At 54.5% G+C, this 22,133-nt stretch overlaps 1 protein-coding gene across 10 annotated transcripts in view; it reads left to right on the top strand.

The window, feature by feature from the left end:
• The window catches only part of PLEKHA7 (pleckstrin homology domain containing A7), a 69,686-nt gene that overhangs the window by 16,266 nt on the left and 31,287 nt on the right, over nt 1-22,133 (top strand). For 2 of the 10 annotated variants that reach the window (XM_044271005.1, XM_044271002.1), the window contains exon 1: nt 13,390-13,942. The exons of 5 other annotated variants lie outside the window; for them this stretch is intronic. Coding sequence is in view for 2 of the 5 variants with exons in the window: in XM_044271002.1 (XP_044126937.1) it covers nt 13,875-13,942 (68 nt within the window). In the remaining 3 variants the exon portion in view is untranslated. Of the gene's footprint in view, nt 1-7,148; nt 7,307-13,389; nt 13,943-22,133 lie in introns of those variants that run through there. 3 more of the 10 variants (XM_044271001.1, XM_044271004.1, XM_044271006.1) reach the window with 3 other exon arrangements.

Genomic DNA, 22,133 nt, shown 5'->3' on the forward strand with positions numbered 1-22,133 from the left:
CTTTCTTGTGGGGTCACTGGGCTGGGGCTGAGCGTCTTTTCTTGTGGGGTCACTGGGCTGGGGCTGAGCGTCTCCTCTTGTGGGGTCACCGGGCTGGGGCTGAGTGTCTCCTCTTGTGGGGTCACTGGGCTGGGGCTGAGTGTCTCCTCTTGTGGGGTCACCGGGCTGGGGCTGAGCGTCTCCTCTTGTGGGGTCACCGGGCTGGGGCTGAGTGTCTCCTCTTGTGGGGTCACTGGGCTGGGGCTGAGTGTCTCCTCTTGTGGGGTCACTGGGCTGGGGCTGAGTGTCTCCTCTTGTGGGGTCACTGGGCTGGGGCTGAGTGTCTCCTCTTGTGGGGTCACTGGGCTGGGGCTGAGTGTCTCCTCTTGTGGGGTCACTGGGCTGGGGCTGAGTGTCTCCTCTTGTGGGGTCACTGGGCTGGGGCTGAGTGTCTCCTCTTGTGGGGTCACTGGGCTGGGGCTGAGCGTCTCCTCTTGTGGGGTCACTGGGCTGGGGCTGAGCGTCTCCTCTTGTGGGGTCACTGGGCTGGGGCTGAGAGTCTCCTCTTGTGGGGTAACTGGGCTGGGGCTGAGCGTCTTTTCTTGTGGGGTCACTGGGCTGGGGCTGAGCGTCTCCTCTTGTGGGGTCACTGGGCTGGGGCTGAGCGTCTTTTCTTGTGGGGTCACTGGGCTGGGGCTGAGCGTCTCCTCTTGTGGGGTCACCGGGCTGGGGCTGAGTGTCTCCTCTTGTGGGGTCACTGGGCTGGGGCTGAGCGTCTCCTCTTGTGGGGTCACTGGGCTGGGGCTGAGCGTCTTTTCTTGTGGGGTCACTGGGCTGGGGCTGAGCGTCTCCTCTTGTGGGGTCACCGGGCTGGGGCTGAGTGTCCCTCTTGTGGGGTCACTGGGCTGGGGCTGAGCGTCTCCTCTTGTGGGGTCACTGGGCTGGGGCTGAGCGTCTCCTCTTGTGGGGTCACTGGGCTGGGGCTGAGCGTCTCCTCTTGTGGGGTCACTGGTTGGGGCTGAGCGTCTCCTCTTGTGGGGTCACCGGGCTGGGGCTGAGCGTCTCCTCTTGTGGGGTCACTGGGTTGGGGCTGAGCGTCTCCTCTTGTGGGGTCACCGGGCTGGGGCTGAGAGTCTCCTCTTGTGGGGTCACTGGGCTGGGGCTGAGCGTCTCCTCTTGTGGGGTCACTGGGCTGGGGCTGAATCTTCTGTTATGGGGTCACTGGGCTGGGGCTGAGAGTCTCCTCTTGTGGGGTCACTGGGCTGGGGCTGAATCTTCTGTTATGGGGTCACCGGGCTGGGGCTGAGAGTCTGCTCTTGTGGGGTCACTGGGCTGGGGCTGAGCGTCTCCTCTTGTGGGGTCACTGGGCTGGGGCTGAGCGTCTCCTCTTGTGGGGTCACTGGGTTGGGGCTGAGCGTCTCCTCTTGTGGGGTCACCGGGCTGGGGCTGAGAGTCTCCTCTTGTGGGGTCACTGGGCTGGGGCTGAGCGTCTCCTCTTGTGGGGTCACTGGGCTGGGGCTGAGCGTCTCCTCTTGTGGGGTCACTGGGCTGGGGCTGAGCGTCTCCTCTTGTGGGGTCACTGGGTTGGGGGCTGAGCGTCTCCTCTTGTGGGGGTCACCGGGCTGGGGCTGAGCGTCTCCTCTTGTGGGGTCACTGGGCTGGGGCTGAATCTTCTGTTATGGGGTCACTCGGCTGGGGCTGAGAGTCTCCTCTTGTGGGGTCACTGGGCTGGGGCTGAGCGTCTCCTCTTGTGGGGTCACTGGGCTGGGGCTGAGCGTCTCCTCTTGTGGGGTCACTGGGCTGGGGCTGAGCGTCTCCTCTTGTGGGGTCACTGGGTTGGGGCTGAGCGTCTCCTCTTGTGGGGTCACTGGGCTGGGGCTGAGCGTCTCCTCTTGTGGGGTCACTGGGTTGGGGCTGAGCGTCTCCTCTTGTGGGGTCACTGGGTTGGGGCTGAGCGTCTCCTCTTGTGGGGTCACTGGGTTGGGGCTGAGCGTCTCCTCTTGTGGGGTCACCGGGCTGGGGCTGAGAGTCTCCTCTTGTGGGGTCACTGGGCTGGGGCTGAGCGTCTCCTCTTGTGGGGTCACTGGGCTGGGGCTGAATCTTCTGTTATGGGGTCACTGGGCTGGGGCTGAGAGTCTCCTCTTGTGGGGTCACTGGGCTGGGGCTGAATCTTCTGTTATGGGGTCACCGGGCTGGGGCTGAGAGTCTGCTCTTGTGGGGTCACTGGGCTGGGGCTGAGCGTCTCCTCTTGTGGGGTCACTGGGCTGGGCCTGAGCGTCTCCTCTTGTGGGGTCACTGGGTTGGGGCTGAGCGTCTCCTCTTGTGGGGTCACCGGGCTGGGGCTGAGAGTCTCCTCTTGTGGGGTCACTGGGCTGGGGCTGAGCGTCTCCTCTTGTGGGGTCCACTGGGCTGGGGCTGAGCGTCTCCTCTTGTGGGGTCACTGGGCTGGGGCTGAGCGTCTCCTCTTGTGGGGTCACTGGGTTGGGGCTGAGCGTCTCCTCTTGTGGGGTCACCGGGCTGGGGCTGAGCGTCTCCTCTTGTGGGGTCACTGGGCTGGGGCTGAATCTTCTGTTATGGGGTCACTGGGCTGGGGCTGAGAGTCTCCTCTTGTGGGGTCACTGGGCTGGGGCTGAGCGTCTCCTCTTGTGGGGTCACTGGGCTGGGGCTGAGCGTCTCCTCTTGTGGGGTCACTGGGTTGGGGCTGAGAGTCTCCTCTTGTGGGGTCACTGGGCTGGGGCTGAGCGTCTCCTCTTGTGGGGTCACTGGGCTGGGGCTGAATCTTCTGTTATGGGGTCACTGGGCTGGGGCTGAGAGTCTCCTCTTGTGGGGTCACTGGGCTGGGGCTGAATCTTCTGTTATGGGGTCACCGGGCTGGGGCTGAGAGTCTGCTCTTGTGGGGTCACCGGGCTGGGGCTGAGCGTCTCCTCTTGTGGGGTCACTGGGCTGGGGCTGAGCGTCTCCTCTTGTGGGGTCACTGGGCTGGGGCTGAATCTTCTGTTATGGGGTCACTGGGCTGGGGCTGAGAGTCTCCTCTTGTGGGGTCACTGGGCTGGGGCTGAATCTTCTGTTATGGGGTCACCGGGCTGGGGCTGAGAGTCTGCTCTTGTGGGGTCACCGGGCTGGGGCTGAGCGTCTCCTCTTGTGGGGTCACTGGGCTGGGGCTGAATCTTCTGTTATGGGGTCACCGGGCTGGGGCTGAGCGTCTGCTCATAGTTTTATGTTGGGACATGTTGACCTTTAGTTTTGTGTGATGTCACCTGTGTGTCCGCAGTCGATTTCCCCCCCCCCCCCACCTGTTGCACCCAGTGACACGTCTGGTTGGGGGTCACCCATCTCATCAGTGACACTTCTGGGGGTCTTCATCCTTCGGGTGGGATTCATGGGGGTCTGTGGTGATGGCTTGCTGCTCCTCTGCGATAATGTCCGGGAACCATCTGTTGGCCAGGGAGTGACAGCCACAAGAGGGGCATCGCTCTTACCCTGGTGAGCTGTGGCAGGTCACGTCCCCACAGCCTTCCCTCCCGCTAGCTGCGACCTCCTACAGTCATTTCTGTGGACCTGACGGTTGCTGGGCTGGAGGGGGCGCTGTGGGCTCTGCATACTGAGGCACTTCGAGGCCTTGCTGCCAGGAGCCCGCCCCGCATACCAGAGTGATAACGCCATGCACACAATGGTGCCACTGTCTGCAGCTTCTTCCTTCTGGCCTCATCAGCAGCAGACGCCCCCCGGCCATATCCCTGCTGCAGGCTGTGACGCCCCTTAGATTCACACCATCATCGTCATCACTCTCATCATCCTCCTCTCCATCATCATCACTGTCACCATCCTCCTCTCCATCATCATCACTGTCACCATCCTCCTCTCCATCATCATCACTGTCACCATCCTCCTCTCTATCATCATCATCACTGTCACCATCCTCCTCTCTATCATCATCATCACTGTCACCATCCTCCTCTCTATCATCATCATCACTGTCACCATCCTCCTCTCTATCATCATCATCATCACTGTCACCATCCTCCTCTCTATCATCATCATCATCACTGTCACCATCCTCCTCTCCATCATCATCATCACTGTCACCATCCTCCTCTCCATCATCATCATCACTGTCACCATCCTCCTCTCCATCATCATCACTGTCACCATCCTCCTCTCCATCATCATCACTGTCATCCTCCTCCTCTCTATCATCATCCTCCTCTCCATCATCATCACTGTCATCATCCTCCTCTCCATCATCATCACTGTCATCATCCTCCTCTCCATCATCATCCTCCTCACCATCATCATCCTCACTGTCATCTCGAACCCCAGCCAAGTCAGTGTATACAGCAGTCCTATGTAAAAGACACTGCTCTCCAGATAAGAGGCAGGCGACACGCTATTTATCTGCACCCCTCCTGCGACTACAGCATCGCCCGCTCCAGCACCTTCTTCTGTAGGCCCTTCGGCTGCTGTGGCACTATAACTCCCAGCATACCCTGACTCCCATCCTTTGTATTTCAGGTTCATCTGGGGTCTCCTGCGTTAGTCGCTGCCCCTCCCCCTGATCCATGTGGCTGCCGAGCAGGCGTCAGATGGCAGGGTGTCACGTCCTCGCCGTCATCCCATCAGCACTAATGAGGCTTTAATCTTCATGCGAGACGCTGGGTACCTCGGAGCTGCCTCCATGCTGACTGACGCCTCCTCGTGGTCTGCAGCTGGCTGGTAGCAGAGAGCAATAGCACAGTAAATGTAATTGTGTACCAGGGGGTATTACTAATGCAGCACCATCGAACGTAACCCAAATACATGACCACAAGTGTCCTCCACCCCAGTGAGTATATCTGCAGCGTGTCAGTGAATAGAACTCCGAGGTGTCAGTCAGCAGGTAGGTCTTCATACGACTTCTCTCTGGTTTCCACTCTGTGCTGATGTGGAATGTGAGCCGCATCGGAAGGTAACTCATCCGCACATAATTGCGGATTATCTCCTCGCTGCTGCCGCCTGATTGTGTGTCAGTATAACTGCCAACGTTTCCGCGCTTCCCCGTCCCACACTTTCCGCTTGTTCTTTTCCGCAAATCAAAAAAAGATAAAAATAGGAAAAGTTCTGACTGTTATGTGGAATGGACAGACTGAGGCGGACAGCATCCACATCCAAATCTGAAAAAAAAGTGGACCAAAAATCCATGTACATGGGGCTGATGGCGGCAGGCAGTGAATGGAGGACATGGGGGTCATTCTTCATCTCGTGTGTCGTCCATAACCGCTGAGTTTCCTCCACCGCGAAGCATACAGAAATACAAGGCTCAGGGGAGAAGCGGCGCCTCGTTCTGTTCATCTGTTTCATATTCTAGTCAAAATTGACTCCGTTATCCAGCATTGGCCACTGAGGGTATGAGGACGTTAGCGGCAGCGGGACGGTGAAGGGCACTGAGGGTACGAGGACATTAGAGGCAGCAGGGCGGTGAAGGGCACGGAGGATATGAGGACGCTAGAGGCAGTGGGATCGTGAAGGGCACTGAGGGTACGAGGACGCTAGAGGCAGTGGGACGGTGAAGGGCACTGAGGGTACGAGGACGTTAGAGGCAGCGAGATGGTGAAGGGCGCTGAGGGTACAAGGACATTAGAGGCAGCGGGAGGGTAAAGGGCACTGAGGGTACGAGGACGTTAGAGGCAGCAGGAGGGTGAAGGGCACTGAGGGTACGAGGACATTAGAGGCAGCGGGAGGGTGAAGGGAGCTGAGGTTGTGAGGATGTTGGAGGGTAAAGGGAGCTGAGGGTACGAGGACATTAGAGGCAGCGGGAGGGTGAAGGGCACTGAGGGTACGAGGACGTTAGAGGCAGCGGGAGGGTGAAGGGAGCTGAGGATACGAGGACGTTAGAGGCAGCGGGGCGGTGAAGGGCACTGAGGATACGAGGACATAAGAGGCAGCGTGATGGTGAAGGGCACTGAAGGTATGAGGATGTTAGAGGCAGCAGGAGGGTGAAAGGCACTGAGGGTACGGGGACGTTAGAGGCAGCGGAAGGGTGAAGGGAGCTGAGGGTACGAGGACGTTATAAGGCAGCGGGAGGGTGAAGGGCGCTGAGGGTACGAGGACATTAGAGGCAGCGGGAGAGTGAAGGGAGCTGAGGTTGTGAGGATGTTGGAGGGTAAAGGGAGCTGAGGGTACGAGGACGTTAGAGGCAGCGGGAGGGTGAAGGGAGCTGAGGGTACGAGGACGTTAGAGGCAGCAGGAGGGTGAAGGGCACTGAGGGTACGAGGACATTAGAGGCAGCGGGAGGGTGAAGGGCACTGAGGGTACGAGGACGTTAGAGGCAGCGGAAGGGTGAAGGGAGCTGAGGTTGTGAGGATGTTGGAGGGTAAAGGGAGCTGAGGGTACGAGGACGTTAGAGGCAGCGGGAGGGTGAAGGGAGCTGAGGTTGTGAGGATGTTGGAGGGTAAAGGGAGCTGAGGGTACGAGGACGTTAGAGGCAGAGCAGCGTGAAGAGCGCTGAGAGTGTGATGACGTTAGAGGCAGCGGGTGGTCTACTGGACAGGACCCTATAGAATGTTATGGCTACCATAGAGAAGATTCGGGGACACTTCTGCAGTTGATGATGTTTGTCCTCATCTTCCACCATCAATCTGTTTTCTGACGATTTCTGAATGTCAATATTGAGGCCCGCTGGTCACCGAGCCAGAAAATGCACCCCCCCCCCCCAAATACTGCCCCCCAGTGGTTGACAGAACACAGTAAATGTTGCTCGTGAAGTTCCGATGCTTTTTTAAACTCCAATCCGTGATAAATGTCTCCCGCTCTGTGGATGCAGCTCTCATGCAGAGTTATGCGCCTCCGTGACTGCAGACCACAGACGACCCGTATTCAGTACTGCGTTCCTCTCCTCCCTGCTGACGACCTCCGGTATATTCACATGGAGTTTTTGTTCCTCGCTGTTATCATGATCCCTGCTTGCTGTCAGTGAATCATACCTGAGACCTACTCCTGCATGCACAGCTGAGGGTTTGTGACAGTGTATCAGCACTATGTGATACATCTGTGGCAGGTGGTGATTATCTGGTTATAACTCTTCCTGAAGGGGAGGGGGTGCGGAGACCCCGTCAGTTATCTCTTATCTGCAGACATGTGGGATATTTTTGGCTCCTATAACAGTCGGCCCCGTGTGTACAGTGTGAGCAGCCTTCAGTGCAGCCCGTCTGCCGGGGAGCGTGCGTCTCTGCTGTGTTATTACTGGATAGGGGGGACGCAAGATGGACGCGGATGGCGCGGAGCAGGGAAGCAAGATGGACGCTGATGGCGCGGAGCAGGGACACAAGATAGACGCCGCCGTGCAGATCAGGTGACATTCAGTCTCCAGTTACGATATAATTAACGGGATCATCAGTGGGAAAAAACTGAGTGCAGGACGGGTGATACCCCCCCCCCCCCCCCCCCAGCATCTGGAGCGCAGATCCGATACAGCGCAGCCGCAGCCTCCGGGGACGTGTTTGATCTATAGGGCACCTGCCGGGGACCTGTTGAATCTATAGGGCACCTGCTGGGGACCTGTTGAATCTATAGGGCACCTGCCGGGGACGTGTTGAATCTATAGGGCACCTGCCGGGGACGTGTTGAATCTATAGGGCACCTGCCGGGGACCTGTTGAATCTATAGGGCACCTGCCGGGGACCTGTTGAATCTATAGGGCACCTGCCGGGGACCTGTTGAATCTATAGGGCACCTGCCGGGGACCTGTTGAATCTATAGGGCACCTGCCGGGGACCTGTTGAATCTATAGGGCACCTGCCGGGGACCTGTTGAATCTATAGGGCACCTGCCGGGGACCTGTTGAATCTATAAGGCACCTGTCGGGAGGGGGGGAATCTATAAGGCACCTGCCGGGGACCTGTTGAATCTATAGGGCACCTGCCGGGGACCTGTTGAATCTATAGGGCACCTGCCGGGGACCTGTTGAATCTATAGGGCACCTGCCGGGGACCTGTTGAATCTATAGGGCACCTGCCGGGGACCTGTTGAATCTATAAGGCACCTGTCGGGAGGGGGGGGAATCTATAGGGCACCTGCCGGGGACCTGTTGAATCTATAGGGCACCTGCCGGGGACCTGTTGAATCTATAAGGCACCTGTCGGGAGGGGGGGAATCTATAAGGCACCTGCCGGGGACCTGTTGAATCTATAGGGCACCTGCCGGGGGAGGGGGGGGAATCTATTAAGCACCTGCCGGGGACGCGTGGAATGTATAGGGCACCTGCCGGGGACGCGTGGAATGTATAGGGCACCTGCCGGGGACGCGTGGAATGTATAGGGCACCAGCCGGGGACGCGTGGAATCTATAGGGGACCAACCGGGGACGCGTGGAATATATAGGGGACCTGTCGTTGCTGCGTGGAGTCTATAGGGCACCTGCCGGGGACATGTGGAGTCTATAGGGCACCTGCCGGGGACATGTGGAGTCTATAGGGCACCTGCCGGGGACGCGTGGAATCTATTGTCTGTGATACGGAGATTGGCTATGGACAGCAGTATATTCTTTACTGGGATCTGTATAGTCAGAGGGTTATATGTAGGGTGTACATTATATATAGGGGACATATCATGTAGGGTGTGTATTACATGGCGTTTATATTTGTAGTTGTGTGCGCCCCGGGGGTTGGGGTAGGCCTCGTCTTAAGTCTGTGGTGGTCGGACACTCGTTATCTGCGTCCTCGCGGTGACCTTGCTGCATTTTCAGGACGGTGACGATCCGGAAAGTATTTTATCAGGAATGTGTGAGATTGCTGGGCGCAGCTCTTAATATGGGCAGCCTATGCTGGTGGCCCCGGTGTTATCAGGAGGGCAGGGCCCCGCACCGCCGCACATTACTGTCACTTCAGCCGCAGAGATAGCACAGAGATGCCCCCTGGATCCTAGAACCCTCTCTCCTCTGCTGCATAAACCGCTCAGACACAGCGGTGAGCGCCCGCGGTAGTTGTCATATGGTCACGGCCTCATTGCTGCTCTTCAGCAAGTGCTACTCTCTTCAGCTTCATCTGTCCCCAGGAAAGCTGGGTAACAACAAGTGTGGCTCCTACACCAACACTGCTCTTTCTAAAATATAAGAGATGGAAGCATTGTAATTTTTTTACCATACTAAGTTTCAGTAATACCTTACTGCCGCTGCTTCTCAGATCCACCACCGCTCCTGGGAAGCAGGGAGTGAACCTGGGAAGCAGAGCGGCACAGGAGCAGGGAGTGAACCTGGGAAGCAGAGCGGCACAGGAGCAGGGAGTGAACCTGGGAAGCAGAGCGGCACAGGAGCAGGGAGTGAATCTGGGAAGCAGCGGCACAGGAGCAGGGAGTGAACCTGGGAAGCAGAGCGGCACAGGAGCAGGGAGTGAACCTGGGAAGCAGAGCGGCACAGGAGCAGGGAGTGAATCTGGGAAGCAGAGCGGCACAGGAGCAGGGAGTGAACCTGGGAAGCAGAGCGGCACAGGAGCAGGGAGTGTATCTGGGAAGCAGCGGCACAGAAGCAGGGAGTGAACCTGGGAAGCAGAGCGGCACAGGAGCAGGGAGTGAACCTGGGAAGCAGAGCGGCACAGGAGCAGGGAGTGAACCTGGGAAGCAGAGCGGCACAGGAGCAGGGGGTGAACCTGGGAAGCAGAGCGGCACAGGAGCAGGGAGTGAATCTGGGAAGCAGAGCGGCACAGGAGCAGGGAGTGAACCTGGGAAGCAGAGCGGCACAGGAGCAGGGAGTGTATCTGGGAAGCAGCGGCACAGAAGCAGGGAGTGAACCTGGGAAGCAGAGCGGCACAGGAGCAGGGAGTGAACCTGGGAAGCAGAGCGGCACAGGAGCAGGGAGTGAACCTGGGAAGCAGAGCGGCACAGGAGCAGGGAGTGAATCTGGGAAGCAGCGGCACAGGAGCAGGGAGTGAACCTGGGAAGCAGAGCGGCACAGGAGCAGGGAGTGAACCTGGGAAGCAGAGCGGCACAGGAGCAGGGAGTGAACCTGGGAAGCAGAGCGGCACAGGAGCAGGGAGTGAATCTGGGAAGCAGAGCGGCACAGGAGCAGGGAGTGAATCTGGGAAGCAGAGCGGCACAGGAGCAGGGAGTGAACCTGGGAAGCAGCGGCACAGAAGCAGGGAGTGAACCTGGGAAGCAGAGCGGCACAGGAGCAGGGAGTGAACCTGGGAAGCAGAGCGGCACAGGAGCAGGGAGTGAACCTGGGAAGCAGAGCGGCACAGGAGCAGGGAGTGAACCTGGGAAGCAGAGCGGCACAGGAGCAGGGGGTGAACCTGGGAAGCAGAGCGGCACAGGAGCAGGGAGTGAATCTGGGAAGCAGAGCGGCACAGGAGCAGGGAGTGAACCTGGGAAGCAGAGCGGCACAGGAGCAGGGAGTGTATCTGGGAAGCAGCGGCACAGAAGCAGGGAGTGAACCTGAGAAGCAGAGCGGCACAGGAGCAGGGAGTGAACCTGGGAAGCAGAGCGGCACAGGAGCAGGGAGTGAACCTGGGAAGCAGAGCGGCACAGGAGCAGGGAGTGAACCTGGGAAGCAGCGGCACAGGAGCAGGGAGTGAACCTGGGAAGCAGCGGCACAGGATTGATAAGGTGATTATTTGTTTATTTTGCATCCTTCGGGGGGTCAGAGAAGTTCTTAATCCGATGAACGTCCAATGATGGCACTTTTATACACGTAGTTCTGCCCTTTCCCCATATCCATAGAGATGACATTAAGCGCCTCCTGTGGCATCGGCCCTACGTCCCGCTCCAGGGCTCTGCGCAGTCATCCAGGGTAATGACCCCGGCTTTCCAGTGAAGCTCAGGTTGCCGCCTTCTGAGAGCGGCCGCCACTTCCCTCTTGTCCTGCGGGTGAAGCTGCACAGAACACATGGCAGCGGGGCATCAATCACACCGGTTCTTCCAGTTCCTGCGGCCGATCGCTGTATTATATTAATACTTCCCACTTCCTCTGTAGGTCCTGGGGCAAGTCAGGTGACTGCAGACTTCATGCCCTCCCTGCACCCCCTGCTTTGTCATCTAGTCGGTGTCCCAGCCGTACGCTCCTGTAATCACTCGTCAGATGGTTCCATGACCTTCAGTAAGTTGTGTCTGGTTTTGAGAAAGCTGGGTGACAATATGGCCTCAGATTATACGGTGATACACGGCATGCGCCAATATGGTGGGCTACTGTAAACAGGAATTAAATGGCGGCAGAGCCCTGGAGCCCCTCCCCCCCCCCCCCACAGTTTCTTGTGTGGAGCCCCCCAGTGTGTTGTGCAGAGGCCTGGAGCCCCCCCAGTGTGTTGTGTGGAGCACCCCCATTATGTTGTGCAGAGCCATGCAGCCCCCCCCCGTATGTTGTGCAGAGCCATGCAGCCCCCGCCGTATGTTGTGCAGAGCCATGCAGCCCCCCGTATGTTGTGCAGAGCCATTCAGCCCCCCCCCGTATGTTGTGCAGAGCGATGCAGCCCCCCCGTATGTTGTGCAGAGCGATGCAGCCCCCCGAGCGATGCATCTGGGATAGAAGCATGACTCCGGCGTGGATCTAGATCGGAGACCATGAGGAAGCCTGTTTATTCTAGCACACTTCCCCATGAAGGATATTCCATATACCGGGTGTCGTACAGGTGTGTACTCCTCTATATCCCGTCTACCAGGTGTCGTACAGGTGTGTGCTCCTCTATATCCCGTCTACCAGGTGTCGTACAGGTGTGTACTCCTCTATATCCCATCTACCAGGCGTCGTACAGGTGTGTACTCCTCTATATCCCATCTACCAGGCGTCGTACAGGTGTGTGCTCCTCTATATCCCATCTACCAGGTGTTGTACAGGTGTGTGCCCCTCTATATCCCGTCTACCAGGTGTGTGCTCCTCTATATCCCGTCTACCAGGTGTCGTACAGGTGTGTGCCCCTCTATATCCCGTCTACCAGGTGTCGTACAGGTGTGTGGAGCCCCCCCAGTGTGTTGTGTGGAGCACCCCCATTATGTTGTGCAGAGCCATGCAGCCCCACATTATGTTGTGCAGAGCCATGCAGCCCCCCATTATGTTGTGCAGAGCCATGCAGCCCCCCATTATGTTGTGCAGAGCCATGCAGCACCCCATTATGTTGTGCAGAGCCATGCAGCCCCCCATTATGTTGTGCAGAGCCATGCAGCCCCCAATTATGTTGTGCAGAGCCATGCAACCCCCCGTATGTTGTGCAGAGCCATGCAGCCCCCGCCGTATGTTGTGCAGAGCCATGCAGCCCCCCGTATGTTGTGCAGAGCCATTCAGCCCCCCCGTATGTTGTGCAGAGCCATTCAGCCCCCCCCGTATGTTGTGCAGAGCGATGCAGCCCCCCGTATGTTGTGCAGAGCGATGCAGCCCCCCGTATGTTGTGCAGAGCCATGCAGCCCCCCGTGTGTTGTGCAGAGCCATGCAGCCCCCCAGTATGTTGTGCAGAGCCATGCAGCCCCCCAGTATGTTGTGTAGAGCCATGCAGCCCGCCAGTATGTTGTGCAGAGCCATGCAGCCCGCCAGTATGTTGTGCAGAGCCATGCAGCCCGCCAGTATGTTGTGCAGAGCCATGCAGCTCGCCAGTATGTTGTGCAGAGCCATGCTGCCCGCCAGTATGTTGTGCAGAGCCATGCAGCCCGCCAGTATGTTGTGCAGAGCCATGCAGCCCGCCAGTATGTTGTGCAGAGCCATGCAGCCCGCCAGTATGTTGTGCAGAGCCATGCAGCCCGCCAGTATGTTGTGCAGAGCCATGCAGCCCCCCCAGTATGTTGTGCAGAGCCATGCAGCCTCCCAGTATGTTGTGCAGAGCCCTGGAACCCCCCCCCCCCCCCAGTGTGTTGTGCAGAGGCCTGGAGCCCCCCAGTATGTTGTGTGGAACCCCCCAGTGTGTTGTGCAGAGCCCTGAAGCCCCCACAGTGTGTTGTGAATGTGTTTGTCCGTGGGGCATGACATTTCCTTGCGGGTGGGGGGATGGGCAATTAGGCTTTTAATGGGGGATTAGCGCTAAATTGTGAGAGTCAGATCCTGGCTGTGAGTGAATCATCTGTGAGGAGAGTGAAACCGCCCACGATACCTGGAAGCGCCGGAAGAAGAAGATCTACATCTGCACTGAAGATTCATGTCCTAGAAAAGCCATGATCTGTGTGACCCTCACCTGCACTGACCCATAGAGCTTACAGTCTGATGTCTAAAAGTCACAGCATTTTCCCACTTATCCCCTGTTGCTCTGCGCGCGCCGCCTCGGCCGTTGCTCGCAGAACGAGTTTTGATGGCAGCAGCCCTCAGGTAGATGCCTGTGGTTCGTATTGCTGCCTGAGCTTCCTGCTGCAGTGTACCCCTGCCCCCGCAGACACGTCCCCTCCTCAGATACAAGCTGGGACCTGCCGTCACTTCCATTGTCTCTGCGGCATTGTCTCTGTGTACAAGCCATTGTGCAGATGAAATGAGCGGCAGCGTGACTCTGCTGACCTGCGGCTGAGCCCTGCATTGTCTGCACTCCTCTTCACATCTTTGAGGACGATGCGGCTGTGAGTACAGAGTCTGGATGAGGGGCGGTCGCAGACCCTCAAGGTCAGATCATCGGGGTCCCTGACAGCAGAGAAGATAATGTTCCACCTGCAGCCTGCATCTTCCGGATCGGAGAGGAGCAGTCTGCAGCATTGGCGATAAGTTGTGCAGCTGGCAGCAGCCAGGGAGGGGGCTCTCGCTCGGTCTTTCGCAGACAGCATTGTGTGCGCTCCTGTCACCTCTGTTCCTGCATGTATCCTGCTGGGTGTCCTGGGAATTTCGTGATGTCACCTGGGTGTTGGCTGTTGCTGTGACACCATGAAGCGCTGTCTGCAGCCTGATTGCTGGGAGTAGACACTGCACGGAGCGGCAGCCACACATCTGGGATCGAAGCATGACTCCGGCGTGGATCTAGATCGGAGACCATGAGGAAGCCTGTTTATTCCAGCACACTTCCCCATGAAGGATATTCCATATACCGGGTGTCGTACAGGTGTGTAGTCCTCTATATCCAGTCTACCAGGTGTCGTACAGGTGTGTGCTCCTCTATATCCCGTCTACCAGGTGTTGTACAGGTGTGTGCCCCTCTATATCCCGTCTACCAGGTGTTGTACAGGTGTGTGCCCCTCTATATCCCGTCTACCAGGTGTCGTACAGGTGTGTGCTCCTCTATATCCTGTCTACCAGGTGTCGTACAGGTGTGTGCCCCTCTATATCCCGTACACCAGGTGTGTGCTCCTCTATATCCCGTCTACCAGGTGTCGTACAGGTGTGTGCTCCTCTATATCCCGTCTACCAGGTGTCGTACAGGTGTGTGCCCCTCTATATCCCGTCTACCAGGTGTGTGCCCCTCTATATCCCGTCTACCAGGTGTCATTACAGGTGTGTGCCCCTCTATATCCCAGTCTACCTGTGTCGTACAGGTGTGTGCTCCTCTATATCCCGTCTACCAGGTGTCCGTACAGGTGTGTACTCCCTCTATATACCGTCGACCAGGTGTCGTACAGGTGTGTGCCCTCTCTATATCCACGTCTACCAGGTGTCGTCAGTGTGTACTCTCTATATTACCGTCGACAGGTGTGTACAGGTGTGTTGCCCCTCTATATCCCGTAAACAGGTGTCGTTACAGGTGTGTTGCCCCTCTTATACCGTCTACCAGTGTCGTACAGGTTGTTGCCCTCTATATCCGTCTACCAGGTGTTAAGGTGTGTGCTCCTCTATATCCCATCTACCAGGTGTCGTACAGGTGTGTGCCCCTCTATATCACGTCTACCAGGTGTCGTACAGGTGTGTGCTCCTCTATATCCCATCTACCAGGTGTCATACAGGTGGGTGCACCTCTATATCCCATGTACCAGGTGTCGTACAGGTGGGTGCCCCTCTATATCCAGTGTACCAGGCGTCATACAGGTGCCTCTCTATATCCCATGTACCAGGTATTGTACAGGTGCCCCTCTATATCCCCTATGCCAGGTGTCATACAGGTGGGTGCCACTCTATATCCCATGTACCAGGTGTCATACAGGTGCCCCTCTGTATCTCATGTACCAGGTGTCCTACAGATGTGTGCCCCTGTATATTCCGTGTAGAAGGTGTCCTACAGATGTGTGCCCCTCTATATCCCGTCTACCAGGTGTCGTACAGGTGTGTTCCCTCCTATATTACTTGTACCAGGTGCCATACAGGTGTGTGTGCCCCTGGATATATGCTGTATACCTCTCTATGTCCTGTATACCAGGTGTCGTACAGGTGTGTGCCCCTTTATATCCCGTGTGCCAGGTGTCATACAGGTGCCCCTTTATATCCCGTGTGCCAGGTGTCCTACAGGTGCCCCTTTATATCCTTTGTACCAGGTGTCGTACAGGTGTGTTCCCTCCTATATTACTTGTACCAGGTGCCATACAAGTGTGTGTGCCCCTCTATATGCTGTATACCTCTCTATGTCCTGTATACCAGGTGTCGTACAGGTGTGTGCCCCTTTTATCCCGTGTGCCAGGTGTCGTACAGGTGCCCCTTTTATCCCATGTACCAGGTGTCGTACAGGTGCCCCTTTATATCCCATGTACCAGGTGTCGTACAGGTGTGTTCCCTCCTATATTACTTGTACCAGGTGTCGTACAGGTGTGTGCCCCTTTTATCCCATGTACCAGATTTCGTACAGGTGCCCCTTTATATCCCGTGTACCAGGTGTCGTACAGGTGCCCCTTTATATCCCGTGTACCAGGTGTCGTACAGGTGCCCCTTTATATCCCGTGTACCAGGTGTCGTACAGGTGCCCCTTTATATCCCGTGTACCAGATGTCGTACAGGGGCCCCCCCTTTATATCCCGTGTACCAGGTGTCCTACAGGTGCCCCTTTATATCCCGTGTACCAGGTGTTGTACAGGTGTGTGTGCCCCTCTATATCCCATGTACCAGGTGTATAGGTGGGTGCCTCCCTTCCCCTTGCTGTATCTTTTAGCTCCTCCCTGTGTGTTCCCTTTAACCCTTTCCTTGCTGCAATGCAGGCGACCCTGTGTGGCCGATTGTGGTGTTCTTCATAGTCCATACTGAGGGAGTGTGTGATGATGGGTGTACTCATAGGGGTTGCAGGTGGGACTCCTGGACCCACGCTATATGCATGGTTGTCACCTGTGCAGTGTGCTCGGAACTCAGGTTCCTGCAGGGTGAAGTGATAGTGTCAGATACGTGACACGCCTTGGAATGTGAACATAACCAAGAGAGGGACAAGCAGCATTCCATCCATATTACTCACAGTACCTGGTTACTGATTGCCCGCTATCCCTGCCCATTACCACATTCCGATCATACTACGGTTTAGCTTCGCTCCTGCTATAAATATTATCGCTTATTAGCCTGGCCGTCACACCTGTATACACCTGCCTGAGAACCCCCATATCTGTCACACCTGTATACACCTGTCTGAGAACCCCCATATCTGTCACACCTGTATACACCTGTCTGAGAACCCCCATATCTGTCACACCTGTATACACCTGTCTGACGAACCCCCATAACTGTCACACCTGTATACACCTGTCTGACAAACCCCTGTATATGTCACACCTGTATACGTCTGAGAACCCCCATATCTGTCACACCTGTATATACCTGTCTGAGAACCCCCATATCTGTCACACCTGTATACACCTGTCTGAGAACCCCCATATCTGTCACACTTGTATACACCTGTCTGAGAACCCCCGTATCTCACACCTGTATACACCTGTCTGAGAACCCCCATATCTGTCACACTTGTATACACCTGTCTGAGAACCCCCATATCTGTCACACCTGTATACACCTGTCTGAGAACCCCCATATCTGTCACACCTGTATACACCTGTCTGAGAACCCCCATATCTGTCACACTTGTATACACCTGTCTGACAAACCCCTGTATATGTCACACCTGTATACGTCTGAGAACCCCCATATCTGTCACACCTGTATATACCTGTCTGAGAACCCCCATATCTGTCACACCTGTATACACCTGTCTGAGAACCCCCATATCTGTCACACTTGTATACACCTGTCTGAGAACCCCCATATCTCACACCTGTATACACCTGTCTGAGAACCCCCATATCTGTCACACTTGTATACACCTGTCTGAGAACCCCCATATCTGTCACACCTGTATACACCTGTCTGAGAACCCCCATATCTGTCACACCTGTATACACCTGTCTGAGAACCCCCATATCTGTCACACTTGTATACACCTGTCTGAGAACCCCCATATCTGTCACACCTGTATACACCTGTCTGAGAACCCCCATATCTGTCACACCTGTATACACCTGTCTGAGAACCCCCATATCTGTCACACCTGTATACACCTGTCTGAGAACCCCCATATCTGTCACACCTGTATACACCTGTCTGAGAACCCCCATATCTGTCACACCTGTATACACCTGTCTGAGAACCCCCATATCTGTCACACCTGTATACACCTGTCTGAGAACCCCCATATCTGTCACACCTGTATACACCTGTCTGAGAACCCCCATATCTGTCACACCTGTATACACCTGTCTGAGAACCCCCATATCTGTCACACCTGTATACACCTGTCTGAGAACCCCCATATCTGTCACACCTGTATACACCTGTCTGAGAACCCCCATATCTGTCACACCTGTATACACCTGTCTGAGAACCCCCATATCTGTCACACCTGTATACACCTGTCTGAGAACCCCCATATCTGTCATACCTGTGTGTGTGTGTGTGTGTATATATATATAAAAACCACCATATGTCTCTAAGGCCTCATGCACACGACCGTTGTTTTGGTCCGCATCCGAGCCGCAGTTTTTGTGGCTTGGATGCGGACCCATTCACTCCGCGTGCTGTCCGCATCTGTTGCTCCGTTCCGTGGTCCGCAAACGCAAAAAAAATATATAGTATGTCCTATTCTTGTCCGTTTTGCGGACAAGAATAGGCAGTTATATCAATGGCTGTCCGTGCCATTCTGCAAATTGCGGAACGCACACGGACGCCATTCATGTTTTGCAGATACACAATTTGCGGACCGCAAAACACACAACGTTCATGTGCATGAGGCCTAACTTGTATATGCTGGTTTCACTACTTCTATATCCTTCACACCTGTGTGCACCTGTCTGACTACCTCTGCCTCCCTCACACATGTATACATCTGTCAGATAACTCCATATCCCTCACACCTGTATACACCTGTGTGATAGCACCAATATCTATCATACCTGTATACATCTGTCAGATAACTCCATACCCCTCACACCTGTATACACCTGTGTGATAGCACCAATATCCCTCACACCTGTATACATCTGTCAGATAACTCCATATCCCTCACACCTGTATACACCTGTATCTATCACAACTGTATACACATAACCAATCTGATAACCTTAATATCCATAGCAACTAGGAGCTACCCTGCATGATTGCCCTGAACAACAGCTCCACTCTTCTGGTGCACCTGCTTTGTATCTAGTGTTCTGACCAGTTTTAGCATCTCTGCTTGCTGTCAGCGAATAGAAACAGTATTGTTTAGAGCTCATGCACACAACTGTATTACGGTTCTGTATTGTTGTACAAACTGTAATACATTGCGCAGTCCTGAGCTTAAGCACTCCTCTTTACACAGCTGAAGGATTGTTACAGTGTATCTGAGCCGGGGTTTCAGACTGAGGCATTTTACATTGAGACTGGGAGGGCAGGAGAGAGATCTGCTGTTGTGTTCCGCTCACAGAGGATTGTCCAGATTGCACACAAGTTGTGGGGAACTCTCGGCATGAATGGGCAATTTTCTATTTGTTGGCAGAAAGCAGAGGTGTTGGAAAAATGTCAAAACTTTCTTTGGTGCAGCAGTGATGGAGACTAGCCCTTGAAGAGGCACAGAGTCCTGTGTTGGGGTTACAGATGAGGTTTGCACTGCCTCGCTGTAGGGCGTGAGCTCCAATCTTTTTTGTGGTCTGAGGGGCCTCTCCATGGACCCCCCTGGACGTCTCCCTGGGGGGGGGGGGTAGCGGTTCTTCTGGATAATCTCTCATTAACCTAAACGAGGCGCTGACATGCAGTTAATTTATTTTTAATGCACCTTGTGCTGGAGCGCCGGCGGCCTGAGCGCTAATGTGCCGCCATGATTTACTGCTCGCCATTACCCTGATTTATGAAATCTATATCCCAGTAGGACCTCTGAGGCTCCGGCATCCGCTGGCAGTAATGCTGACTGTATCCAGGAGGCCGCCAGCGCCCCACGAGGACGGGGTTAAACAATCACCGACCCTTCCAGTAATCTGGAGTCAACGCCACCCTGCGTCACAGGATTGTGCAGGCACTGTATGGCAGTATTATGCGGACGCTGTATGGCAGTATTATATGGGCGCTGTATGGCAGTATTATGCGGACGCTGTATGGCAGTATTATGCGGACGCTGTATGGCAGTATTATGCGGACGCTGTATGGCAGTATTATGCGGACGCTGTATGGCAGTATTATGCGGGCGCTGTATGGCAGTATTATGCGGACGCTGTATGGCAGTATTATGCGGACGCTGTATGGCAGTATTATACGGACGCTGTATGGCAGTATTATGCGGACGCTGTATGGCAGTATTATGCGGACGCTGTATGGCAGTATTATGCGGACGCTGTATGGCAGTATTATGCGGACGCTGTATGGCAGTATTATGCGGACGCTGTATGGCAGTATTATGCGGACGCTGTATGGCAGTATTATAGGGACGCTGTATGGCAGTATTATGCGGACGCTGTATGGCAGTATTATGCGGACGCTACGCTGTATGGCAGTATTATGCGGACGCTGTACGGCAGTATTATGCGGACGCTGTATGGCAGTATTATGCGGACGCTGTATGGCAGTATTATGCGGGCGCTGTATGGCAGTATTATGCGGACGCTGTATGGCACTATTATATGGACGCTGTATGGCACTATTATATGGACGCTGTATGGCACTATTATATGGACGCTGTATGGCACTATTATATGGACGCTGTATGGCACTATTATATGGACGCTGTATGGCACTATTATATGGACGCTGTATGGCACTATTATATGGACGCTGTATGGCACTATTATATGGACGCTGTATGGCAGTATTATATGGACGCTGTATGGCAGTATTATATGGGCGCTGTATGGCAGTATTATGCGGACGCTGTATGGCAGTATTATATGGACGCTGTATGGCAGTATTATATGGACGCTGTATGGCAGTATTATATGGACGCTGTATGGCAGTATTATATGGACGCTGTATGGCAGTATTATATGGACGCTGTATGGCAGTATTATATGGACGCTGTATGGTCCTATTTTATATGGACGCTGTATGGCACTATTATATGGACGCTGTATGGCACTATTATATGGACGCTGTATGGCACTATTATATGGACGCTGTATGGCACTATTATATGGGCGCTGTATGGCAGTATTATATGGGCGCTGTATGGCAGTATTATATCACATACTTCTTAGTTTTCCTCTCAGCATCTTTCGTGTAAGTAACTTCATTGGACGTATTGACTTCCCTCTGATTGGCTGTGACCCTGCCGGGAATGTTCCGTACGCTCCTTGTAGTGACCAAATAGACTGAGGATGGTCTGCAATACACAACTCACAGCCAGAGCTGCAGCCACATCTGATACTCCCCTCACTCTCCTGTCATGGTCGCCGTTGACTACGTGACATCTCTGATGAATCCACTTTTCCTTCACAGAAATCGTCATTTACATTTAGATAGAGAAGCTGCAGCGATGGCGTCCATTAATTAGCCACGAGATAATGGAGCGTTATAAGAAGAGCGGCTGATATCAGTCACATAGGATGTAATATCTCTGGAGGTTATATCAGTGCTGGAGCGTTATAACAGGAGTGGCTGATATCAGTCACATGTGATGTAATGTCTGGAGGTTATATCAGCACTGGAGCGTTATAACAGGAGCGGCTGATATCAGTCACATGTGATGTAATGTCTCTGGAGATTATATCAGTACTGGAGCGTTATAAGAGAAGCGGCTGATATCAGTCACATGTGATGTAATGTCTCTGGAGGTTATATCAGCGCTGGAGCGTTATAAGAGGAGCGGCTGATATCAGTCACATATGATGTAATGTCTCTGGAGGTTATATCAGCGCTGGAGCGTTATAAGAGGAGCGGCCGATATCAGTCACATAGGATGTAATGTCTCTGGAGGTTATATCAGCGCTGGAGCGTTATAAGAGGAGCGGCTGATATAAGTCACATATGATGTAATGTCTCTGGAGGTTATATCAGCGCTGGAGCGTTATAAGAGGAGCGGCTGATATCAGTCACATATGATGTAATGTCTCTGGAGGTTATATCAGCGCTGGAGCGTTATAAGAGGAGCGGCTGATATCAGTCACATGTGATGTAATGTCTCTGGAGGTTATATCAGCGCTGGAGCGTTATAAGAGGAGCGGCTGATATCAGTCACATGTGATGTAATGTCTCTGGAGGTTATATCAGCGCTGGGGCGTTATAAGAGGAGCGGCCGATATCAGTCACATAGGATGTAATGTCTCTGGAGGTTATATCAGCGCTGGAGCGTTATAAGAGGAGCGTCTGATATCAGTCACATATGATGTAATGTCTCTGGAGGTTATATCAGCGCTGGAGCGTTACAATAGGATCGTTTACCTGTCAATTCTTCCTATCTGTGTCCCAGGAGCTTGCACTCATTTCCAGGAGGAGCAATCATTATAAATCAGTCGTTGCCTCCTTATTCCCGACGTCTCTGATCTGTAGTTTATAGTTACCACGGCGACGGCTCAGAGCGCAAATGTGTGATTAATATTCCCATGTTCCATCTGGCACATTACACGGAGTGACTATAACAGGGGTCCTGTACATAGCTGGTCCTGCTCTCACAGCTGAGGGTTTGTTACAGTTCTGTGAAATCGCTAGACTGATACTTTGTAACCAAATAAAAAGGGAAGAACCTTGTCTAGACTGGATTCAAGTGTAGCAGACACTCAGCTGTGACCAGATCTTTATCTAGAAAGTGTCAAGAAATAGAAATCTGAATTTGGGTTCTGTCTGGGACCTCGGCTTTCGGTTCTTCCTGTAGATGATTATTGTGGGGTTCAGTCTGTGACCTCAGTTCTTGGCTCCTCCTGTAGATGATTACTTTGGGG

The sequence above is a fragment of the Bufo gargarizans genome, chromosome 10, assembly GCF_014858855.1.
Source record: "Bufo gargarizans isolate SCDJY-AF-19 chromosome 10, ASM1485885v1, whole genome shotgun sequence".
Taxonomy (NCBI): domain Eukaryota; kingdom Metazoa; phylum Chordata; class Amphibia; order Anura; family Bufonidae; genus Bufo; species Bufo gargarizans.